This window comes from Athene cunicularia (assembly GCF_003259725.1).
Source record: "Athene cunicularia isolate RWA chromosome 2 unlocalized genomic scaffold, athCun1 chr2_part1, whole genome shotgun sequence".
Taxonomy (NCBI): Eukaryota; Metazoa; Chordata; class Aves; order Strigiformes; family Strigidae; genus Athene; species Athene cunicularia.
This window is the reverse complement of record NW_020799095.1, coordinates 22438011-22464552: the sequence shown is the minus strand read 5'-3', so window position 1 is coordinate 22464552 and position 26542 is coordinate 22438011. Positions and strand designations below refer to the sequence as shown.

At 36.3% G+C, this 26542-nt stretch overlaps 1 protein-coding gene across 3 annotated transcripts in view; it reads right to left on the bottom strand.

The window, feature by feature from the left end:
- The window catches only part of ETV1 (ETS variant 1), a 65695-nt gene extending 39409 nt beyond the window's left edge, over positions 1-26286 (bottom strand). For 2 of the 3 annotated variants that reach the window (XM_026843302.1, XM_026843303.1), the window contains exons 1-4: positions 26152-26286; positions 25308-25395; positions 23504-23551; positions 13539-13592 (exon numbers count right to left, since the gene is read on the bottom strand). In XM_026843302.1, coding sequence (XP_026699103.1) covers positions 13539-13592; positions 23504-23551; positions 25308-25395; positions 26152-26196 — 235 coding nt within the window. In that variant the 5' untranslated portion in view covers positions 26197-26286. Of the gene's footprint in view, positions 1-13538; positions 13593-22978; positions 23123-23503; positions 23552-25307; positions 25396-26151 lie in introns of those variants that run through there. The other variant, XM_026843304.1, reaches the window with a different exon arrangement.
- Positions 26287-26542: the final 256 nt, after the last annotated feature.

Below are 26542 nucleotides of genomic sequence, written 5' to 3'. Positions count from 1 at the left end.
CATGTAATACCATAATAAAGGGCAGCAAGCCTTTTTTTCTTCAAATGCATATGTGTAACTGGGCAGAAAATGGGGAAGCAGCATGCAAAAGAGAGGAACAAGATGTAAATGTGTAAAAATGCATTCAACGAAAAGCTAGTTCTCTCCTACGTGGTGGCCTGGCTTTAAGTCCAGGGAAGGAAATCTGAGGATAGCCGGTATCATAGCAAATGCTCTGCCACCCCTCGTCTCAGTACTCTTTCCCAGAAAGTGGAACTTCATGACTGGGCAGTACTTGGCAAACCCATTATATATGATTCCATCAATTCAGTCTTCACCTTGGCTTCAGATCAGATCCTTCCAGTCCCTACCAGCTCAATAGATAGAAACAGCATGGGACCTCATTTTTTGGAAGCTAGTTCTGAGCGATGAGCCCAAGCACCAGCTTTCAAAGCCAACTGGCAAGAATAGAATACGTGGGCAAGATGGATCTATTTGAGAACCTTGTTTAACAAAAAGAAAATACCAGCTTTGAAGTAATCTGTCACCTTTACTGGAAAATATGCAACTACAAATCACTTTAATAACAGTTAGAACTCACTCTGCAAAATAAAGCAAATTGCTTATTTTGTCTTCCAGCCTAAACCATACAATACTGTGCATGTCAATTAACGGTCTACTTGAATACGGCATTGCACGAATGCTACATAATAGTATAGTCTTTAAAATCCTCAGGGGGTAGGAAGGGATGTGGTAGGATAAGAACAAAGATGAGGACAAGATCCCACAATTTTGGCCTAAAGTCTGCATGGTCTGTTCTCATATGACATGGTACGAGAAGAAAAAAATATTGATTCTGAATTTGAATTAGGAAAAAGTAGCAAGCAGGTGAAGATGAACCTGAAGGTGAAGATGCACTGAAAGCTGGAATTTATTCCTGTTTACTACTACAGAGTTTCAAGATGGGAAATGACAGCACATTTTCCTACAACTGATATTGGGAAATTCTGGACCTTAAAATCTGCAGTAATGAATCTGTATTAACAAGCATTGTTTGTTAAAATAACTTCCTCTTGCTCTGGAGCAAGAGAAGGTTTTTTCCTTCCTTTTTTTTTTTTTTTAAAAAAAGCATTACAGATTAATGACTAAAAGACAAAAAGTGAGTATTAAAATAAATTTTAAATTAATCGAATCACCTGTTCATCTCTAGATTATGTTAATTCTATATATCCACCATAATTTTTCCCTATCTTTATCATGATCTGACACTAACATAAAGCCTTTAAGAACAGGTAAAGCCAAAAAAAGGTTGAAGTAGAGAACAGAGATGGTTTCATTGTAACTATCACAAATCAAAGTTGCATCACTATCCATAAAGCAGGTTTATATGAGGGCATTAATACATGGAGAAAAGTGACCAAAAAAATTATCATTATAATGCAGACATATGCCACTTCCCTACAGCATGGTATATTTGACTCCTAAACACCACACTCCTGCCCCTGTTCAACAAAGAAATTCTTCAAGATGCTTCTTCAAAAATAGAAATAAATGTAATTCTTTAACCGAAATATGTTTTTCTAAATTTTGTGTGCTAAGACAGTAAAAATTTTTGCCAGTTTAGCTATTTCCGGGCAGCTAACTCAGGACCCCCCCACCATGATGGATGAAGCCTTCCCGAGAGGTAGAAGGGTTGCCAGCCAGTGTGGAAGAGGGGGCACAGTATTAGAGTTTGCACCCATACTTAATAATTGGTTCAGTGCTATAAAACCCTGGGTTTAGTGCAAGATAACCTTCAGTTGTTTGTCTGTGCAGTTGCAATTTCTGAAATATTCATTAGAGTTACTGAGGGTACACCTGCAGCTTTCTGGTGCTGGAAGTGCTGAAAGCACGACTGAGATAATTCAAATATTTGTAGCCACTTGGCTTCTCATTTAAAAGGATCATGCCAGCTGAAAATTGAAGTCTGCAACTACGTTCAGTACAGCAAAAATTAAAAAGCCCACCCGAAAGGGTAAGCCACCTGGCTAGAGAAGAGGGGGTAGGAGAATCTTTCAGTAAATATCAATAAAACTTACTCCCTAAACCCAAAGATGCAAAGATGGAGTAATTCCAAGGCAAACTTTTCAAGAGGCTGATAGTAAACACCTTGATAGGACACTAAAGGTCCTTTGGCCCTAAACGGACAGTGTATTTGGGCCACTCTTAACCAGCTGAACTCCACATTGTATTAAGAAGGCTGTCTCTACTCTTCTTCTACACCCAAGCAGAGGGGGGGGAGAATATTTTGGTTAGCTGGCCCCTCTTCTCCACTCCCAAAAGATTTCAGCTTTCTAGTTAACAATTGTCTAGAAGGTATTTTCATGCAGTGGGAGCTGCAGTTACCGGCAGTTTCTTAGCCTCTGAAAGCAGCAGTCTCACAGAAATGCTGTCACGGGCACTGTTTTATTCTGATTTACGTCCCCTTCATGCAGTGCTCTTCTTCCTTTCCAGACAGTTACCTGTCCAGCTGTGTGAGAGTGGCAATGGAGGGAAAGTGCTGCCAGAGGGGCTCTGTCTCCCAGCAAGTACCGCCAGGGCAAAAGTTAACCTGCTGACAAAGACCGCGAACACTGCATAACTCTGAGAAGAATAGAAGGAAATTTGCAGAACATTGGTGGGAGGGAGAAAGGGAGGATTAAGCTAGAAGGAGCAAACTGGCTTGCTTTGACGTCTGAGGAGAGTAGGTGAGGCAGGAGGAAAAGCTCTCCCTCCCCCCCTGCCCCCAAAATAAACAGAGGCTTAGGGCTCTCTGGAGGAGGAAGCAGCAACCTAATAAAAATTAAACCAGCTGGGTTCTGTAGCAATTGATCTAAAATCTGTGGATAGTGTAAAATGATTGTAGGGGGGGAGGAAATCTGAAGAATTTTTAATCCCTCTATACTGCATCTGCAACTAGGACCCCACAGAGAAAGAGGATTGCTCTTCATCTGCATTAGCTTTCGGTGTGCAAATCCTGGGAGGAGATACGGGGCATTTGTTCCTACAATTACTTATATGTATGTGGCTCCAAAAGCTCCTAGCAAGGTGCGAGGCAATCCACCTTTTAGAGCTCCTGCCAAAAAGGAAGGTCTTAATGTAAAACTAAGCCTGAGAGAAAACTCAAATTGTATTCCTACCTGGGAATTATCAATCAAGTTAAATGCAAAGAGAAGAGCTGGCCACTAAATCAGGGTCTGTGTGCTTTTCTGAGGACAGGATTTCCATTTGCAGCAATTTCCAAAATTTAATTTAAATTGCAAGACGTAATGGCCGAGTACTACGTAACTTCCATTTACTAGAATATCCAAGTGAGATCATATCCCAGTGTTTTATACACACACATATACACTTTCCACTTCAGGTAAATCTGCAGTTTGAGGGTTTGGGGACTTGATTTTAATGTTTTGTAGAAACAGAATTATGAAGAAAACTGTGGCAATTATAACACCTACTTTGCCAGAAGTAACAACAAGCTTTAAAATAAAATAATTTCATATTTTTTTTGTATTTATTGTTTTAAAGGTATCATCCACTTGATATTTAGGAAAGCACACCCACAGCAGAAAACAAACAGGAATTGTTTCTGCCTCATTTCCCCTCTTACAGTAAAGTTACATCAATCTAGTTATTTAGATATTATTTGTGGTTCTTTTGTGATGTATTCATGCAAAAAGCCAATAGTCAGCTACAGATGAGAAGGCTGCTGATCTTGTACTTGCAACTGGACAAAATGTGAAAGAACCTGGATTTAATCTCTGGTTCTGCCATTCGTTGTTCATAACAAGCAACTGGTGTTAGAAGATTGATTCCAGCTTGAAGTAGCTCAATCTTAGGAGCTACCTTCAGAGATTCATAATCACTGCGTCACTTTGCTTCCCTATAAAAATAGAAATATCCTCATAATAAAAGAGCATCATAATAAAGATTATCCTTAAGGATAATCATGCCCATCTGTCAGTTAGCTAATCAAGAATATGCAAAAGCAAGAGAAGCCAATAAATAATGAAATGGACTACACAGTGAGCACTCTCTAGCAAGAGTTAACTAATTTAAGAGATTAATTAGAATTTGTTTTTATTTTAGCAACTTTGATAGGCACTAAAAGGAACAGAATTGTATTTTGAGAAGATGATTCTTAATTTGATTTTACCTTTAACAATAAAAATAGGTATACATGCATGAATCAAGTGTACACTAACTGAAGGTAGCTAATGAGATTTTTGTTTACTTCACTGGAAGAATGAGACTGTCACCACTTAACTACATGTGTCCTTCATGCTTCAATGTTAAATTTTCACAAATGCTTACCAGTAAGGCAACTCTTAACAGATCTAGTTTATAATTCATTAGAGCAAAGCTGAAATCTAAACCTTTAGTTCACTACCAAAAGACACTTCAAAAAATGCAGTCTCCACTGGAAAAGGTACGGGCCATCAAAATAAGTAAACAATAAAATTCAGCTCACAAGTTTTATCACTGATTCAACAGGGAAACAAAGAAGCCATTGTCAGAAGTGGTTAGGTCTGGGAACATAAAGTCAGGACTTAAATAAGTAGCTCGGTATTCAAAGACTCTTAGCAAAGTGCTCTTTCTGAAGCCGGTGGAATTTTGACCACCTGCAACTAGGTTCTGGTTCTCAGAACAGATACTTAAGGCTTCTGCCACTACCTAAAGAATTCTTACTGTATACAAGACTCACAACTGAATGCACATTACCAATACATGCACTGCACATTTTTTCTGAAGCCAACTGTTACTGAAGTTGTATGATAATTTTACACATGCATGCAATCAGTAAGGCTGACAATTACATGACATTCTTATACGCATGTATGCATACATACAAACATGTATGTACAAAATACATATCTACACACCCACGGAGTACACACCGTGCATATACTCGTACACTTGCATAAATACAGCTCCTAAATTCTAATCCCAAATGCTTGAAACTTTTTGTCTTTCCTGAATACTGACACTTTCCAAAGTCTCTTTTGTCTCCATTTATGTTAGTGCTTTAGTCATGTGAAATTTTATTTATGGATAGGTTAATAAGGAAACATTGCACTCGGTTTCAGCATGAAGACAGAGTATTAAAAAAATTAAACTGTTTATCTTTTTTAGGTATACTTTAGAAGCAGAAAGGAAACAACATTTGAGCAAAGAGGATCAAATTAGCAAGACTGGGAATTGTTTTGCACACGTTATTTTTCAAATGTCCTTGATGACGACTCGTAATATATAAATTTAAAGACAAAAACCTGGCCAGTCAGTAACCTTCCTATTCAGTGACTGCAGGACTTGGCAGTAAATGTCACTGCTAAAAAATATTTCACTACATTAACTTACTGGCAACCACATTTGCTGAATAAGTTCATAAACAGCCACGGGAAAAAAAGACAGCCAGAAATAAAGCTGCTAATGATTCACTCTTTTCTAACATGCATAATCCTCAGTTTACAGAACAAATAGATACGTAAGAATAAAGATATCCTTAACCAAGACAGTTCACTTCTCTGTTCACCTCATCAAGGTCAAACTATAATCCAGGAACAGGTAAGAGTAATGTATTGAAGACAAGGAGAACATGAAGAATAAGTGAAAGGAAAAGAATCACTGTCAGAGAAAAAACTGGAACACGTGCCTTGAAAAAGTAGTCAGTTTTCCATTTACCAGTTTAGACTAGGTTTAGCTCATTCCTAGAAAAAACACTGATGACTTCTAAAACGCAAAAAAAAAATTAATTATAATCATTTATGCATATTTATAGCTTATAAATGGCTCCACTGTAATTCCTTCCCAGTACTGAAATGTGTAAGACCAAAACAAAAGGACACAGAACCTGAAACATGGGCTATTTTTCCTGTATGCTTACAGAAGGCTAGCGATACTGGTCCTACATGACATGAATGTGTCACAGACTCTCCAATGCTGAACTGATGTTTTGAAGACGGTCACTCTCTCCTCCCTTTTTTTCCTGCTATACCCTTTGAAAACTTCACCGCAGCCTGTGGGAGAGCCTGACTTCTGTCTTCAGTTGCTGAGGCAAAAAAAAATGATAACCGATTGTACATCCGTTTTACCTAAAGAAACATACGAAATAAATAGAAGTGGATGGACTCAACTTGCAGACTGCCTCCTTATTTTACACTATCCCAGAGCTTATGGATTTTCAAATCATTATTTAGGCAGCTCTTGGAATACAAAACACATTTTGTGAAAACATTGCATGGAAAGCTGTTTAAGGAGAATAACAGTTTTGTATTAAAATAGAATCACAAAGACCCTTCAATCTGCCTTGTTTCGTTTCTGTGTGAAAATACAGTTGAAAAATTTCTGCATGTTTAATACAACTGGAACTGAGCAGATGCTCTAATACATATACATACTCCTGATGAAATTAACTAAACAACTATCTGTTTTAAAACAGAAATAACTGTAGTGTTAAGAAAATACTGCCATGACTACAAGTTACAATGTGAGGCTTGCCTGTATTTCCACAGATGGGATCTTCACAGAGTCCTTATGGGGAAGGGAGGAGGGGAGGCTTCCTCAGATAGGAAATAGAAGGGTTTTTCACAACTCAAAATTCAACATTTTGAATAAAATATGTTTAATGTTTTTGTTTTTATGTAAACAGACCTTAGGAAGTGATCTGACAGCCTTAAGAAATTACCATTTGAAAGAAAAAAAGGTCTACATGCTTCATCTTTGATCTACGAGACAGATTTATCACAGGACAGGATGACTGAAGTTTATTCATTAGCTGATAACCTCCACATGCAACCCAAGCCTTTAATCTGCAGTAAAACTGCAAATGAGGATGGTGCTCTGAGGAAAGGAAACTAAGTCAGCTTGGCTGAGCAAGGACATGCCAATGGAAGGCCAGGGGGCAGACAGGGGGACAAAACCCCACAAGAGCAGCCCTGTCCAGCTGCTTGGGCTCCTCCATGCCCTGGAGAGCTGGAGACCATCAGGTTCACAGCAGTCACGCAGTTAAACCCCATCTGCATAACATGGCTGCTGTCTCTCCTGGGGTGCCCAGAGGTACTTTTTCGTTAGCAATAAAATTCACATCATGGCATGGAAGGCACTCTGAAAGGAATAACTTCCACTTTAAAAGTTTTTAAAATTAAAAGCTATGCACTCGATGGAGTCTTGTCATTTGTTTCACAGTGCTATTACCACCATCAGTGTTTACACAATCTGTGAGCCACTGCCACTAATACAATCCAGGAGAACCTAAAGCCTTTGCACCTTCAAAGCTGGCAATTACAAGCAAAAAAGCAAATAAACAGAAACTGCATATTAAAATCAAAGCAAACCCACAAATTCTCTACTGTTAAGATCACAAGTTAAAGGCATTACGGTCAACAGTCTGCCTCTTGGTGAAAATTTTTAAAGAATTAAATCTTGCAATTATGGAAAAGGTCGCATGGCAGATTTAAATATTTCCAAAAATCCTCTAGAGGAAGGAGGAGGAAAAAAAATCCGTAAAAATCCATATTAGCACAGACTAATGCCCTGCGATGAACCACAGAATGAGCCCACAAAGTCCTCTGAAAGACACCAATTCCTAATTTCTTTTGAATGAGAATTAAAAACAAAAGAAACAAACAAAAAAGAAAGTTAACAGCTGGTAACAGTTTCAGTCCTGCTTTAAACAAAGGAAACAAGTGCTCAGGGACACAATGAAAGAAGTGAGGCTATCTAAGGCAACTATGAAGGGAGATAAGGTGGTCAGCACCGACTCCTCAGTCTGACCTCTCCAGCTCTTACAAAAGCAATTGCATTGGACTCTCTTTGTAAAATGCTTTTGAGATCTCCAGATAAGTGATCATTAAGAAAGCTGTGTATCTCACAGCAGAGTGATACATGCATTTCTGTACCTACTTCAAACCGAGAAACAAAGATGTTAAGCAACATGCCCAAGGTCATGCAAAGCTAAGGGCAGGAACAAACCACAGAGCCCCAGCTCTCACAGACCTTTAGAAAGGATCCATCACAGTCAGGCATTCACTAAAATAAATAAGTAAATGTCTCTGTATCTGACAATGTCTGACCTATGAAAGGAAGTAGTTTCAAGACAAGTGGCAAGAAACAAACACAGCGGCAGCAGAAAGGGAATAGCTAAGCACCAAGAATAACTAGCACCACATTGTAGGATATTTGTCAGAATGTCTGATGTGGTACCACACTTGCAGAGCTACACTTAAAGAAACGGCGAGTCCAGCCACACAGGCTCTTCAAAAAAAAAAAGAAAAAAAAAAAAAAAAAAAAAAAAAAAAAAAAAAAAAAAAAAAACACGCTGGTGTGTGCAACTTGCCACACACAGAAAACCAAAACACTACCAACTGCAATTTCTAGGACATTGTGCACTACCAAGACATGACTACCAGCTGCCTACGTAGTGAATCATCACGTTAAAAGATGTTGTCATTTTTTCAGTCCACTAAAAATTTTTCTAGAAGATGAAAAAAATTAAACTATTCTGCATCATAAACAAAGAACAAACCCAGTAAACAGATCTCCTTTTGACTTCAGTAGGCCCATCAGAACTCACGTTATTCTGGTGCTTTCTACTTTGTTTTAATTGTGTGGGATTTTTTTCTCCAAAATATGTCAAAATAAGTGAAAACTAATCTCTACCAATTGCTCATCAGCTCTCACTTAACTAAAGCAAACAGGAAATGCTATTCTAGATCTGAAATTCACTTTTGAAACTTAAATCACACAAAGAAAAAGACAATAAAACACAGCATTTTTCACCTGACAGTGAAAAAAAACCCAAAACAAAACAAACCACAACAAAAAAACAACCACCATGATTCTGTACACTGCAAACATGTAAATAAATATTAAAGCTTTTTCTAATTTAAACTGCATTTGGAATATCCTAGGCCATTAGTTAAAATGACAGAATACAGCTACCTGAAGCCTATGTAAAGAATCTCTCTTTAACAGGCTTTTAAAGATTGCAAGCCAGAGCATCTAAAAAGCACATCCCTGAATAATTTAAGGCTCCTGGCATCTACATTGAAAGAGTGTCTTTGCTAAACCTGGAGGAAAAAAAAACAGAGGTAAGAGAAAGAATAAAGGTCGTGAAAGATCAGCAACAAAATCACTACTAAAAAGTATTTTTCCGATCTTAAAGTTTAATCAGACATGGAGGAGCACAGATTTTACAGCCTGCCCTTCCCACTTACTGTCAACAGCTGTGGTCTAACATTAACATTTACCCCTTGGCAGTGTTAAGACAAGACTGTGATGGTCGGGAAACGATACAGGAACAAAATGAAAGAGAGGGAAGGAAACTGATCAAGAAGGTGAAGCACAGCACAAATGCTCATTAGCAGAAATTCAATAACAAAAAGCAAAAAAGCTAGAGTTTGTGATGAATTGTAAATGGGTAACCTACATTTTAGGGCAAAAGAAGAAAGAGGAAAAAAAAAAAAAACCCTCTGGAAGAACAGACCAATGTAAATACACATTATTAAAACAAAATGCTATAAAGACAACAAGCAATCTGGTTTGGTGCAGGGTAATCCCCATTTATAACCAATTGTACCAAGGTTGAATTACAAATCATCGTGTTGTTGACAATACCAAGTTTTCTCTGCCAACTACATCTTTAAACATCAGCAAATCCTACCTACTTCCTCATGTCTGTCATAGAAACCATCCAAACAATGAGAGCAAGCAATCTTCACCTCAACAGCTACTGACTTCAAGCAAACTGAACACTACTCGTTTTTACTCCTAGATTTGGATTGGAAAGTCCTTGCTGTTCTACAGTATCTGAAAGCCTCACCACTGATTACAACCAGTTCAGGATCTGGCTCCTCCTCAGTATATGAAAATGAACTTGAAACAATAGGAAACCTTATCTGAGGAAGTTAACACAGGTCACCCTTCTCCACATATGAATACTGACTTTGTACAGACAGAAAAACAGCTTAACTATGAATTATGAATTAGATAAGAATTTGGAAAAAGTGTCACATAAGGAATGCTGATTGAAAAAAAAAAAAGCAAACAACAAACATTCACCTTTTTGGAGAAACAGACTGCATTTTTGCTTTACACAACTTTTCATGTTAATTGCTAAAGGAAGCGTAATGAGGAACTCACTGAATATGTAGCAAACAGGTCAGCTGAAGTGTAGAAGCAGATTCAGAATGCGGCAAAACCAACCTGCCTAACAGAATTTCCAAGTAAATGCCTGTAAAAGTGATTCCTCCCTCTTTCTGTGGAATTCTTACTTCTTCTGAGAATGGAAATGAAAGAGTAAGACAATTACACTATTTAATACGCAATTGTGATATTTTCACAGTGTAACAGGCTAGTTGTTAGCTACTCTTCATTCCACTCACGCTGAGCTAAACTACAGAAACATTCTTTATGATAGGTATGTAAAGTTAAAAGAATATTTAATAAAAAGGTAATACAAGACGGACAAGATGGGGCTTGGGACATTGAGACAAAAAAGAAAGGTTTGGAAGTGCAGACATTTCTAAAATCATTATGGTAGGAAGGACTTCTTTCCAGAAGACATAATGGAGTAACAAAATAAATCCAACTTTAAACAGGTACACTGAAGTTCAAAGCATTAAGGGGAAGCTTGTCATACTGGATCCTTAGTTAGTAGAAATATGTGTAATTCCAGCAACATCAGTAATACCACATGAAGTTATGCTAGCTGTTGATCTCATAATATCCAAAGCCCACACCTAACTATAAATATATATATTATGTTTGCTTTTGAAAACTGAATTAAGTTGAATAGCAACTCATAATTGAAACATTCATGGTGCCAAGCTAAGCTTTGAAGTTAAATCCCTAAGTGGATAAAGTGGACTGTATATCTAATCTAAACTAAATGTTTCCCTTAGTTAGTTACTAACACCAGTGCAGTTTCACTAGTTAAAATCATTATTACAGAAAAGTAACGCAAAGCCCATGGCACTTTAAGGGGCATTTATTTAATCCTGCTTAGGGCTAGGACACAGCACATGATCTTGGCAGTATCAGTTCCTCCACTACCTTCCACATCTTTGCTTCAAGAGTTGACGAAGTTGTTGATTTCTAGGCAAGGAAGTTTTAACCACAGATTTCCAGCACTGCTACTGTTACCAAGGTTTCTTACGACTTCTTTCAATGTCACAAGTTTCATTCTAAAACCACAAATTACCACAGGTTTAAAGCCCATTTCTCAGGCTACAAAGACAGAAATAAAATGTCACTAATTTTTGTACCTGGACTGCAGACTGTAACTGTTTCAGTGAAAGCACTGCAGGTTGGTTTTTTTTTCATACTATACACATCACACACGCACCGCACCCCCCACCTATAAAACAGTACCATAAATGAAATTTGTGCAGCCAACTACAGTTTGGTTGTCTCTGAACTAAAGTAGCTGTGACCTCCTTCACTGGTTTACACTTCTGTCCCTTAGCATTTCTGGCACAATTAAGTGTATTAAACACTGAATCTATGGTTGGGGGCTTCTCCACCCACTCCCATGTTTGGGAAAAAAAAAAAAAAAAGCAAGCCAAGTGCTCCTGCCAGGCTGCTGCCAGTAACAGGGTGAGCACTGTACAGACTTATAGATTATATATAGTAAGTCATTATAATAGAGTTTGAAGGCAGGTTTGGATCCTAGAGAAAACAGTCACAATTGTGCTACTTCTGCCACAGTAATTTCCCTGTGGCTTTGGTTATGTTGATCTCCGTTCCTGTTTCACAGAGCCCACAGCTACATACGCTGTATCCAAGTACATCTCTGAAACTCCATAACCTTTGCCAGAGTAACTCTCCAGGAAGCTCTCCTGACCTTTATTTAAGATAAAGAAACCAACTGAAATGAAGAAATAAATGTTCCTTTGATAATACTGTGTAAGCTGTGGCTAAGGAACTTTGAAATACAACAGTGTTAATAAAATAGCCATATTAGGAGAATTTCTTTATCACCAAAAGCAGTGACCAGCTTCAATGGGGCTTTTCATTCACAGTTCACAAATTATTTTCCAAGAATCATTGACTTGTTGTGTAACGATAATTGTGGGTTAATAGAAGCCCTAACTGAACTTTGTACTCTTACACAAAGGATGTATGCATACATGACTATATTTGGACACAGCTCCATATGAAAGATAACATATCTGATTTTCAACTTATAGAATAGTTTTGGCTTTAATACTGTAATTTAATAATAATTAAAAAGAAGTCTTTGAAGACAGAGGTGAAAAGAAAAAAAACTGCTACAAAGTGCAACTTTAAAAAGTTTAAAAGTGACCATGACTGTTGGTTGGTATATGTACAGGAACTTCTAGAAAAACAAAAATAAATTGTTTCTGTACAGGTAATACTATCAGAGTACTGGGGATGAGGAAAAAAAAAAAAGTTTTTCTTTTTTCCCCACAAAATGTTGTTATGAATACTCTCAATAAATCTTTCTTGAAACAGTTTCTGGGTAAATGGAAAAAAATCTCAAAAAGATTTATAATAAAACTCAACAAGTCTGAACTTGGGTTAGTGACTATTTTTTTAACGCAATTCTTTTTAATCTCTCTAATTTTAGTCCTAACATTTCAGTACATGAATGCTGTTTTTAACAGCTATCTGGTTTAGTGAAGTGCAGTAATTCACTCCGATTGGATAAATTATTTAAGTTATTTAGCAAAACGGAAAAGCTACCGTGCGCTCTACCTGCTCAGCAGATGCTTTTTAGAAGAGACCTCTAATAATGAAGTCTTGCCATGAGGAAGATGCATAAAGAAGCTCCAAGAAATCTGTGACACTGTCAGATAATGTTTCTAATGCTGTTTCTTTACTACACCCTTGCAGCCACTCAAAACCACAGACAAGTACAGCAAAGGGAAGCCAGCGTTTAACAGAACAGTAGCACTTTAGCAGTTAAAGGCAGGATTTGAGGGGTACAGGCTTAAAAAGATAAGTTGGGCACATGTTAAGTAAAGTAGCAAACAATGCAAAGCTTAACATAACTCCAGCTTCCTCCCACCATTAATTCAAAGGGAAATTTTGTTTGAGCAACAAATGCCACATGCCAAGATGACTTTAAAAATGCTTCAGCAGTGGCTGTATTTGATTGATTATGTGGAGAAAAATATTTATTTATTTATACACAAAACATATCCAGCAACCTGATTTCTGCTCAGCAGAGCTGCCTCCTATGTCTCACAATATCTGATCCGTACCAGCTCAACACGCTCCTCACTGTACGGACAGAGAAACTCCCTCCACCTCCACAACATGAGTCTTTCTTTGCTTCCCTGGGGCTGAGGAGTGAGAATTACAGAAGATGGTCCCCCACTAAAGGTTATACCTTCATCCCAAACAACTTCTTTTGGCTACATGTCAAAACGCTACTTGCTTTATCTATTCATCATGCTGATGTCACTGACCAGCGAAAGGAGCTATCACATGACCACAGAGGACAGAATAAATAACAAATATGAAGACCCAAATATAAATATACATATTTTTAAGAAAGTGATGATTCATACTATACTTACAACTTTCAGCCTGATAGTCTGGCACAAACTGCTCGTCATTGTCAGGTACCTGAGCTGAAGAAAGGAAAACAAAAACAAAAAAACAAACAAATAAAAGACAAAAACAAGGAAAGAATTAAAAGAAGCCATTAAAGCATAAATAAAGACTATTCTGCTTAATTTGAAGCACAGCCAAGATTAAAACTAGGAATTTTTTTCTTGTTGAGTCTGAGAATCAGGCAAGCGCATCATTTTAGTATCACATAAACCCTAGGGTGAAGCTGTGCGATGCAGTGTAAGTCCAGAGCAGCCCCAGTATGCAGCGATGGGGACACGATGATGTGAAGGCTGGCACTGGCACTGGCCCTGCCTCACTCCCTGCACGAGGGTCTGGACCTACCACGCTACTGGTAAAAACCCATCAGTGCTCATTTTCAAAGTTACCTGCATGGAAAGTCTGCATAAAATCAAATCCTGGCATTTAACACTTATGCATCTTTAACCCCAAACTACCACACCTTCAGCTTACTTAAAACTGATTCCAATATTTCATGGCAGTCAGCCAGCACAGTAGGGGTTTTTTGTTACTGTTTTAAATACTTGAAAAGAACTATTTTACCAGACCACAGAATTCTTGGTTCAATTATATTTCAGACATTGGGAAAAAAAAAAAAAAAATTACTTAAATCAAGAATCACTATTAACACCCATTCACTTGTGTATCATCTTCCCTTTTAGGAAACTTTCATCACGAACCTAAACTATAAAATACAATCATTTCACAGTCTGCTGAGACATAATTTTGCATCTGTGGTACCACAGTTCCTTCTCACTGTATATCTAAGACATCAGCCTTCTCTCATACTGTGTTGTAAACTCATTCAAAGTATTTAAGCTGAAATACCACTGAAAATATATTAAAAGTGAATACATTCGAATAGCTGCAGATCATTATGCTGAGAAGCGGCATTCTCGGAGCAGGAATGGTTCTGGGTACATCCCAAGAGAGATCCAGCTTGCCGTTTCTGAACTTTGTCATCTTGTTCTCAATGTACACTAACTAGAATTATCACAGCAAAGCTGCATAAAATTATCTGTTTGAAAATATTTTAATTTACACAGTTCTTGACTAAAGACAAGCAAATAATTCATATGATCTTAATTAAAAGTTAACATCTGCCATGATCTGGTTACCCAACAAGATTTGAGAGGTAAATACTGGTTTAATAATCATTTATCAAAACAGTGACTACCACACCATTAAATATGTTAAATGATAAAATAGAATTTTAATGCCATTCAGAACACTTTCTAAGTTTAGGAAGAATACGTTCCCCTTTATATAGGTGCAATTGCTACCAGCTTTCATATAATTTGTTTGAAATAAAAATATTTAATTATAATGACTCAATTATTTTGAATATGCACTACAGTACTCTTCATGGACCAGATGATCACTCCTTACTCAAGGTGTACTTCTAATGACTTAACTGAGAGGTTTTTTCCTGGGTAAAGAATTCAGAATCAGGCTCATTATACTGAAAAATTATTTGCTCCCGGTTTTAAAATAAATGTTTAAAGTCCTACTGTCTTAATTGCAGCAAATACCCCTTAAGAACAAATGACCTTGGAAAACCCAACACAGATTTTAAAAGAAGTGTAAGATAAATACAAAGATAAAGACAAAAGTGTAATTAGCATTACTCTGAAAAAAAGCATAGCTATTAAAAAATAAAAATTAAAAAAAAAAAAATCAAACAACAAAGCAACAATAGCTATGCTCTTAGAAGAAACCAGTACCTCTAAGGACATGTTATCTCCTCAAAGTTTGAAGTTGTATAAAACATGTATTTTACCAAACCAAATTTTACCAATATTTTTGATGCATTAAATTTCTCTTTTCTCCAGAGAAACCATAGGACTTTTACCAGAAATTAACTCAGGGACAATATGAGCCCAAATGAAAACACTCTGCAATTTCTGACATTCATGCAATTCACTGCATGTGAACTTTAGGCATTTTCCTTAACAAAAATGCCAAATATTTGATCGTCACAGAAGAATCCAATTATGAAATCAAGGTATCCTACTTAAAAATTAGTTCGTAAGGATTTCTTACATTTCCAATTGTTTTTGAAGGGCTTGTGAGTACATTCAGAGTTAAGGTAATTTGTATCAATTGTATCAAGCAATTTCTTCTTCACAGAAGACACATCCCACATTATTCTTAAGTCAAATGCAGCAAGGAGGTTAGTATGACTAATTTTTTCACACACACAGGTTGTGTCCAGGACTTCCGCATCAGCACACACACATGCATTTTTTATATATACATATATACATATATATATATATATATATATATATATATATATATGTATATGTACGTTAATCTGTAACTCCACGATACCTGAAAAAGGCTAGAAAAAAACAAAAACCCTCCTGTTGCAATCAGAACGCTACATTTAGTGATTGTAGAACTGGGACAGCAATTTTATATAACTTTCTAGAGTGTACTCTAATGCACCAGACTGCTTCGCCAATGTTTTATTCTGGTTTTATCAGTTTAACTTGACTTACTCCAGAACAAATCTGTTGTAGCAATATATGTATATAGCAGTAAATGAGGTCCTTTTTTTTTCCAAAGTGTAAAATAAAATACATCCGGCTGAACTGTCACGGAAAACCGGTGTATTACTTTAGAGATACTGTCATTACCCCGATTTGGTATAGAGTAAACAAGAAAAATCTACTTCATTCATGGATCCCTCAAATGTGTGAAGGCATATATAATAAAGATAAAAGCACATCACTTCATCAGTACTCTTGAAATAGGTGGATACTACACCATCAAAATGTATTTTAAATACAATAGTGACATAGCCTTAAAAGCCGCTGTAAGAAAATGAGTACAGCAAGTTAAGAAGTGTTTAAAACCCTGCCAAATATAAACAAAACAAATAACATCCAAAATGTTCAACTCAGGAACATGCATTTCCTACTGGAGTCTAATTTTAGTAGCATCAGTACCTTAGAAACAAACCCACAAACCTATACAAAGAAATTAAAAGGAAATGCTAACTGTTGGAAATGAGAATTATTCCTTTGTTTAATCTGATACTACTTTTAAGATACCAGAACTGAAACTCGTACATGATAATACTGCAAAAATGCAAGCAATCATCATCAGACCAATAGACAGACTCTTCTTCCACCAGCATCTTGCTGTGAGAGGGCAAATAATTAGGATACATCATTCCATTACTTAAAATGAAGAGGGCTTTTGTACCTTGAGTTTGCATTATAAGCAGACTTTGTAGTAAATTAAACAGGTAAAGACACTTCAACCTAAATGTTAGAAAGGAAAATATAACTTGCAGTGTTGCAACTGTCTGCATTTATACACGTATGCCATTCATTTCCTCTTTTATTCACAAATACTGCAATTCAGCAAGGCTGCCATAAAATCTTCATTGGTCTTCTGTTAACATACTCAACACAAGACACAATGCATAAATCACCAAAACTTTTTTTTTTACTTTGCCATTCAGAGGAAAATTGAAAAAGATATCTGAAATGATCATCTGAGTATTTCCCTAAGCTACTTAATTATGGGGGTTTGAGAAAGCAAGTATATTCCAAAAGACTAATAAAAGGTTTTGAAGGATATTAAGCACGTGGCTTTTACTGCTAATAGCAGAAGCAGCTACATTAGTTCATTCCACATTCAGAGCCATCAAGTCTCAGACTCCTGAACCAGACAACATCTGCAGCATAAACTATCCAGCTCAGCCTAGATTATTACCAAAAGTTTTCTTTTTCTTCTGATTATAGCTATAATGTCTCAAGAGGATTTGGGAAGTGTACAGAAATGTTAATGATGATCTCGAGGATGTTATCAGTTTAGATTTTACAGTTTCACTACCTACTGAGTTAAAATCAGTTCGCCAAAAGCAAACATTCACAGCACAAAAATACTTAATACTTTGTAGTTTTTAGAGCTTTAAAAAGCCTTTGAAAAGCTGAACTGACAGCTCATTTTGCAAAGGGAAAGCAATTTGGGGAGGAAAAAAAAAAAAAAAAGGTGTAGAACTAGGGCCTCTTAGCTTGCTTTCATTGCATGTAAACAAAAATTAAAAGTCCCCATTAACAAGCATCCAGGACAAAAGGAGTTAATATTTAATTAAAACCAGCTCTATCCACTGTAACAATGACCTGGAGCCAAACAAGGCAGAAGATGTATGAGTCATTCTTTCTGCCAGTGAATGAGACAGCTGATCTCCGAAGCAATTCCTCAAGACAAGCAGTCAGAACTGGAGTTCTGCCTCCATTCACAAAAACACAGTCCAGCATGAACCATGTGGCCCCAACCACAAGCTTTTCATGTCACACCCTTCCAGAAAGCTACAGCAAAGTAAACTTGAACTTTAGGCATAAACACACTGATTTCACTGCTTTGTCTCAAGATGCAGCACAGACCTGCTGAGGAACATTATTTAATACATGAAAAGTTAAGCAAACTATAAAGAGTTTAAATTTAACTCTTCCTTTCCCCAATCACAAACTCCTTTCAAAAGCTCAGCTGCACTCCAAGGAAAGGTGTTCCTGTTAAAAAAAAATGGAAACTTTCCAGAAAAACAAGAAGCTGCAAACCTCCTCGCTTCACTTAAAACTTTATTTTGGGTAGCAGAACACTTCCTGTGGTACTGTGTTCTCTGACCTCACGCTTCACTTTTAGAGCTAAGAGCACTTCATTTTAAAGCATCAATCATTTATTCAAAGTGGCAAAAGAAACTGAAATTGACAGGAAATTATGTATGAACAGTAATATTTTGGCTTCAGCTAAAATAAGACTTCAGGCCTCAACAGTAATGAGTCTATTGAGTTTTCTTTAATTCATTGTCACTTCTGAATATCTGAAAGATTGTATAAATTGTAAGTATTCCTGAAAGAGCTGGGGCGGGGAGGGGGGAGGTTGGTTGTTGGTTGTTTTTCTTTGACGGGAACAACTGTTTCTAACAAAGGAGCATTCAGAAGGCAAAACAGTGACAAATTTCAAGATGGTAAAAAATATTATTTCCCATAAGCACTGGATTTGCTGTCAAAACAACCCCAAACCCTTTTTACATAACGTGAGAAGCTCTGACTAATAAACTTAAATGCAGTTCAAAACTAGCTCCAGATCTCAAAATTTTTCCTTATGTGAATAATCCCTAGGAATATGAAGATGGGTTTGCAGAATCTGCTCTTCATTTGCTGCTATACTAAAAATGACAAAAAAGTTAGCTTAAAAGGAACACTCACATTTAACATTTCGCTACATCCCTCATGGTTCGCAAACCCCGCTACGCCTTTGAAAACTATTATTTTGAGTAGAAGGCATTTACTTTTCCAGAAAACAAGAAAAATGGCAAAAAAGTTTATTACTACACAGACTTTCAGAGTTACAGATTTCCAGTCTGTTTATTTCTTTTTAAAAGAACACCCCTTCCCTCCTCTCCCTTATTTTGCCTAATCCAACTTTTCTTCTTTTTTGTGCACAGATATTTAAGATCAAGAGTTACGTTTTTGAAAGCCAAATCTGTCAGATCACTAGAATTAAAAAAAAAAAAAAGCTACTCTGTCTTTCAAATTCACTGCTTTTTAAAGTGTCAGTCCCCATCAGACAGATTTCAGTCATAGAAGTATTACATTATCATTTCTTGACTATTTTTGCTCCTATAAAAATGTGGATAGCTCTTGAATATGGCTACACAGCATCTGCCTTACACTGGGTAAATTTTACAACTTTTTTTTGGCAGAAGGTAGTTAGCCAGTGTAATCTGCTACACATCTTCATTGATTTAAACAATGCCATTCTAACTAGACTAAATTTGAAGATGATGTACTTTCTTTTCTTAAAAATAATCCTTTGAGAACTAGAATCTAATTTTCGTATCTCCTCATTTAAGAAATAAACTAGAAGTCAACACTAGCTTAGATATCACCTCGATACTGGTGCACTCTTCAAAATAAGAGGACAGAGTGCAGAAACTTCTTTCCTAAAGTTCATTCCAAATTTGGGTATTAATTATTTAAGAGAAATAACTTACTTTCAGATACTAAGAACTGACTTTTAAATACTGGTAGCTTGTAGTAGCTATCCACTCATTTTAGCTAAACTGCAGTAGAAGCATGAACCCCATTACCTGTAGCTATTGTTTCAAACCACTTATTCACTTAATCTTTTTGTATTTTTTCAAGTCACAAAAGAACATTATATTTTTCTGTTTATACCATCTAAGAAGTGTATTATCTGTTCCTCTAAGAAGCAGATCTAGTGCATAAACTCATTATTTGTCTTTGCATGGGATGCCTTTTATGTATCTTTAACAAACTGTAGCAGAAACTAGTATCTGAAAGACTAATTTTAAAGAAAAATCTGGTTTTCTGTTTATCTATTTATTCTCCCAAAACCAATATTATTTCACCATGGAAAGGAGACACTCACTCGCTAAGAATTTGTTCTCTCTATTCATTTTATTTCAGAATAAAAAGTAACAGCTACCATGACAAGATAACATTAGATTAATATTTGAACCACTTTTTTTCAAGTCACTGAACAATTGCTATCCGCCAAAACCAATCTGATTCCAAATATACAGAATCAATAAAGTCATTTTATAATATTATCATGACAAAATGTTGCCATCAAGTTATTTAAATATAAAACAAAAGATAATGTCTGAATAATATTTGCCTTGGTTAGCAATAAGCAATTTTAACTCTTTCCTTTCAAGTTTGAAGGTTTAAACAACTATTAAAGGCTCCCGCTTTCAATTTCTGGCATCAGGAAACAGTTATAATCTATCTTCTTTCCTGCGTAACAACTGACATGAGGAAACCTAAGTCAGACTAAGTTTTACATCAAAATAATTTAGATTCTTTCTTACATATTTAATACTACACAGAGTAAGAAGCAAAACTCATTTCCATAAAAATCTAGTATGCAGCTAGTGGAATACCTTTGTAAGTTTTCTGTAAGTAGTATTCATCTTGTTAATTATGGAGTAATAAAATATTAAAGAGGTTACTGAATTGTTCACATTTTGGATTAGTGCTTTAATCCATGTGAATGCTCCACCATTTTCAATAGGAAAAGAATACCTTTCTTTTCTGTTTACTTGTTTACCACCAACTTGTCACAGGTGACACTAACTGTAAAAACCTCCAGGCTAAAATATGTGATGTAGTAAGGATAGCTTCAGGAAAAACAACAAAAAAATCCACAAGCATTTTTTTGTGTGTGTCATAAAATGCAACTCACTTTCTTCTCCTAACTAATAAGTAGATTTTTGACCTGGTTACTCCCCAGTGGGGATCTGAACTCGTGGGAGAAACCTGGTCAGCTGCCACTGCTTTTCTTAAAAAGGGTCAAGATGTTTTAAAATTTCATGGTCATTTCCCTGGCTCCAAAGCATTATGAAAAGAAATATGTAAACATTACTGATGCTGCCAAATTGGCAGACTTCTAGCCTATGAAGGTCCAGAAGAACATAAATGGACACATCTAGCAATGGGTAAACAAGTCTGATTTCAAAATCTGTTTCCTGGCTAAGATCATCCATGTAGACATTTGAGCAGAGCTACAATATCCTCAAACACTGGCATATTATAAAGACTACCAAAAGTTTATTTGGGTGCATTTGTTTAATAAAAATTTGGGATCAAGTTAACAGCTGAATATTTGATTTTCTCATCTTGACTTTTTATTTCAGTTTTAGTTAGCCTTTAGAAAACCTGTGCAAAGTTTGTATTTTGTATAACAGCTAAAGCCATGGCATGGCCTTAAACACATATATTTCTTTAAGTATTTCTAGAACACTGCAAAATCTGTAATATTTTTTGTAATATGCTGTAGGAAAAACATAATTATAACATTACTTAGCTTTATTATCCTCTGCTAGATGAAAAGGCAGTTTGTTTTGATTTGGGTTTTTTATTTTTAAATACTTACCAGATGATGCTATCTGCTTTTACAAAGGTTCCTCAACCTAGCTGACACAGGACTAAACACCTTTCTCTCTCAAAACCTACCTAAATTTATTCAGTAAAACAGACTCAAGCTATATAGAAAAAAAAAAAAAAAAGGCTCTCAATTCATTCTAGTCTAAGCAGTGCCTCCAGAATAAAAATTGCCATTACAGTAACTCATGTAGCTACAGAAATGGTTAAATCAGTTTTAAATTCTGTATTATATTTCAAACTTACATTAATATCTGCACATGCAATATGAATCTGCCTGTATTCTTCTGACTTATGACCAAAGAAATGTAATCATTTTCAGAATCAAAATCATCCATTCCAGAGAAAAATCAAACTGGAATTTCTCCTCTCCATCAAGAAACAGTATCTTTTGAGTAGTATTTTAACATACTTCTGGCTTGTTACAATGAATGAGATGATACAAAATAAAGAGAACCTTTGGAAAATTACCACAGGGAGACAGAGTTTTATCTGATCATTACACTACAAAAATGATCTTAGTACAGGACATCCTGTTTTCAATGATTAGGAAAGAATCATATTAATTCATAAAAATATATCCTCTGTTCCATTAATTTAAAGAGGACTTTTTGATTATATACAGAATAACCACATGCTAAAAATAATGCTAGGAGACTAAAAATGTCATCATTTAAATAAACAATACCCTACAACTTACTTATAGGTTAAGAACTTGACTAACTACATATAAAGCTGTTAAAACAGAATCAGTATGTAGTCAAGTAGTCATCAGCAATATTTCCCTTTCTGTGAAAACTAACAGCAAACATTTAACCCCAAGATCCCTCCTTTCAAAAAAAAACAGAATATCTATTTCTGTGAAGAGTCCAGTACATGATAAAAATTAAACATATGTGAATACTCACATTCATTTAAATCAGGATAAATTTGGAGAGATTATGTAAACTTGCATCAAAATCATGTTTATTTCAGATGCAGGAGTTTACATAAAAATTTCAGCCAGAAATATTATGAACAATGCATAAAAATGTTTATGCTTCAAATAAACAGTACTGTAAATATCAAAGGAAAAAAAATCAGAAAATATTACTGAAGAGAACAAATACACTTCAACAAGCAGCAGCTACCTTGCATTTTGTTAAAGTTCTCTTAATGCAGCAGCTCATTTTTTGTTATTGTCAAATGAATCTCTCAACAGCTACTCTAAATTCAGATTTCTACATTATTGTTCTTAAACCTTCTCTCTTCAGTAGAAGGTGCTCTGCAAGATTATTTGAAATACTTAAAAGCACAAGCAGGTGTAAAACAGACTGATGTCAGTTTTCTAATCAGCCAGTACACAATCTCACAACTACAAATATGAAGACAAAAATAACATGCAAAATATTTAAAGGTTTCTGAAAAAAAAAAAAAAAAAGGAAAGAAATAGTACTTTTTAAGTATTCCATACACACCTAATGTTCTGTGTTGTGAACAAGGTGGAAAGAAGACACTTGCACTTAAATCTTGAAGCATCCCGTCCCGATGAACCCAGAGAAACTAATTTCTGCCATCAGAAAAGTACTCCACCAGAACACCAAATAATTATATGTGCTGCTCTAAAGGAAACAGCAAGCCCAGTTCTGGCTGTATGTAGTCTCTCGAGGTACAATAATATAAACCTGATCAATTGCAATTAAAATCTGAACAGAGGCTTAGAACTTGAAGTCTTGGTGCATTAGTTCTTGCCAAAAGCAGATGTGATTGTGAGCTGGAAGCAATTTCTCCTGGTAATTTGTGATGACACTGGGTAGAGCAGCCCCAGAGTCCCCAAAGACAAACTCATCAGAGGCTCTAATGTATGCATGACACATGAGGTGGCTCTTTTAGAGCTCAATTAATTGGGCTGAACATTAAGACAGCAAGTTCAGGACTTTTTTTTTTTTTTTCCTCCCCTCCAGAGTTGTTTTTCCTCTTTTTACAAGCAGTTTTTCCCTTACCTTCTGCAAGCCATGTCTCTTGTAATTGGCTCAGATCTTGAAAGAGTTCTGCAAAAAGATGAAGACATGGATAAAAGACTCACTCTTCATAAGATTAAAATATGTTTGAAAATGTATTTTTCCTGAAAAACAACATACATTAATTCTATTTTGGCAGTCAAACATACAGACAAAATAGGTATTTTCAGGTTGAAGTTAATGATTTTTCCACATATATTAATAAAAAAGAAGTACTTACTGTATTATTTTATCAACTCTTGAAATAATAACCAGAATCTTAACCAAGCTCTGTAGTGTAAAAGGCTCACTCAGCAATACATAGAAAAGTTAAAAATTATAATCTTTCTTACAGGTGAACTATTTCTCCTTATACAATTCAGGCCTCCTCCTGCAATACCTGCCCCAGATAAAGCTCTCTCAGACTTCAACGAGAGTTCTGCCTGAGGAACGACCGAGTACTTTTATTAGTAGGGTCGTAACTATCATATAAAAATTTTGAAGCAAAGACCTGAGCTGCTGCAATAGCTAACAGAAAGGGGAAATCTTCTGTACTATCCCTTATGTTTTATTTTGTACGTCAAGAGAATCATGACTATTTCCTCTATGCTGTACTCACTGTACTTCTTTAAAGTGAAACCACTTTCTCCATGGACTGAGTTTTGCAGGAGCTTATCTTTTTTTTTGCAATTCACTTGAATCAATTGCACATAATGGGTGTAAACCAGAGCAGCATTCGGCTTACTTGCAAAGCTCAGAAGCTCAGTTACAAAAATTCTGTTTACTAAGTAGGATATTTGAGCTGACAAATGGCTTATTTTTAATTTATTGTATTTTGAGAAAGACTTCCTCTTTTATGCATGCTGACAGAAAACTATTTACATACACTTAAATGACAGAGGCTATTCATTTATCCTGTGGACTGATATCTCATGTTCATGTTGGGAAATCATTTAACTGAAAATCTGAAAGTTGTTTTCTTTTCAATCTACCCTACAATAAACTTGTCCAAACAAGTAAGCAGGGATTTTGAAAAGCAATGTGTCCTCGCCCTGGTAAGATTTATTTAGGGGTAAGTTGTAGCCCCTATATACCTTCCTATATGTCCTCTTACTTACAGGGGTGTAGGTGTAGCATCTCTAATGACCTTGTAACCTAAAGAAGTTTTAACAGCTTTTGCTAGACTACAGTTCTCAAGCTACAATCCTGTGAGTGGCTACTGATGGGACAAAGTTTCAAATCTTTGGCCTTCCAAAACTTGTCCACTATAGACTTCCTTAACCGAATTTCCCAGGATTTTTAACCCTACCAGCAACAGGAACAGTCTACCAGACATCAGGAGTCGGACTACTAGCTCTGCAGTGAAGCTAGAGTAAAAACCAACAGTCTCCACACCAGCATTTTCGCTCCTGCTAACATCAGTGAACACACACCAGTGAAAAGGATGTTAAAACACGGAAGGAATGAGGAAAGCCCTGAATCTCAAGAGGCCTTAAGGTGAAAAAGTCAGGTGCCATGACTTGTGTCAGATGCTGCAAACGCCTGGCCTCAGTGCATAACATCCGTGTGCCACATGTGCAGCAGTACCTAAAATGCAACAGGGTAAGTCAAGGAAAGAATATCAACTTTATCAGTTTATTATCTTTGCCAGGTTTTTTTTTTTTTCAGTAGTAAATGCATTTTTCTTGTCTTGTTTATTTAGATTGATCTAGATATATTTATCTCCAAAATAAATAAATAAATAGCTCTCAAAAAGCTTCACTGCATTAGTAAGTAAGGGGGACACACACACACAACAAGCCCTCACCTTCTGAATCATGAGCCAGGTCTCTGTTAATGAATTTTCTTTTCCTGACATTTGTCGGTCTCTCATTACAGTTTCGCCCACGCGGATTCTATAAACAGGAAAGATCAGTTACTTTAGAAATCTGAAGGTTGTTTTTTTTTTTTCATTTAATCAAGAATACTCAACACCAGCATGAATTCTTTACATTTCAAACAGGGAAATGATCGTCCTGCAGCTTCCAATTTGCAGAAGATATTGCTGAGCAGCTAAGGTCTTCCAAAAGATTCTTGTGTCTAAATGCAACACATTTCTATCTGTGTAGACATCTATTTGTACAGACACATATTATAATGTGTTCAAGCAGCAACACAATACCAACCATGTATTTTTAGCATCTAAAGTACACAAACCTACACAATAGCACATAAATCCTCTCTGCATAAGCTGCGCAGAAAAACCCAGATATGAGATTATAATAGACTGCTTTGTTTCCCTGTGTTACTTCTAACATTGTTTAAAAAGTCCTGAAAGAAAAAAAAAAAAATGTTAACGTTTGCCTCAACTTCATTCTTCTGAGCGTTGCAGGCAAAACGCAGCCAGAAACTTTGAATGCAGCTGCTGCTGCTCTTGCCTCTCTCATCCGCTAATCATGTGCATGATTTTTTAATCATCCCAAAACTGTCTTTAAAAGAACATGATGCTTTACTGAAATAACTAAGAAGATAGGCTCATCTTGCAGGCAAAGCTCCCAGATGAAGAGTCGCCCCTACGGCGGTAACAAAGCAGATACTCAGTCTGCAAAACTCCCCCACAGAAATAAGTCGGAGTCAAGTTTATAAACACCAACTTTGTGCTGATCACTCACATTGGTGACCATGTAAGGCACTTGCTGGTCATAAAATCCATCCATTCTGCAGCTCTTCCACAAGTCTTAGCTCAGTGTTTTATTTACTGGGCATTTGATCTGGAGATTTCCTCGGGATCTGGACTCCAATCAGCCTAGAGGGGAATACAAGATGGCTTTTAGATTTAAAAAAAAAAAAAAAATCATGAATGAACTGCTTGAATTTGCATAGCTAATTAACCTCAAAGAGTCCCATTCATAAAAACAACCCTCCCTTCTCTGGCTTCACCTGGGTTACACGCTTCTGCCAGGAAAACACGGAGCAAAAGCACTTCGCGGCCGCGGCGGAAAGCGAGGCGAGAGGCAGGGGTTTATTTACACTCCCCGCCGTATCCCCCGAGCCTGTCTCTTA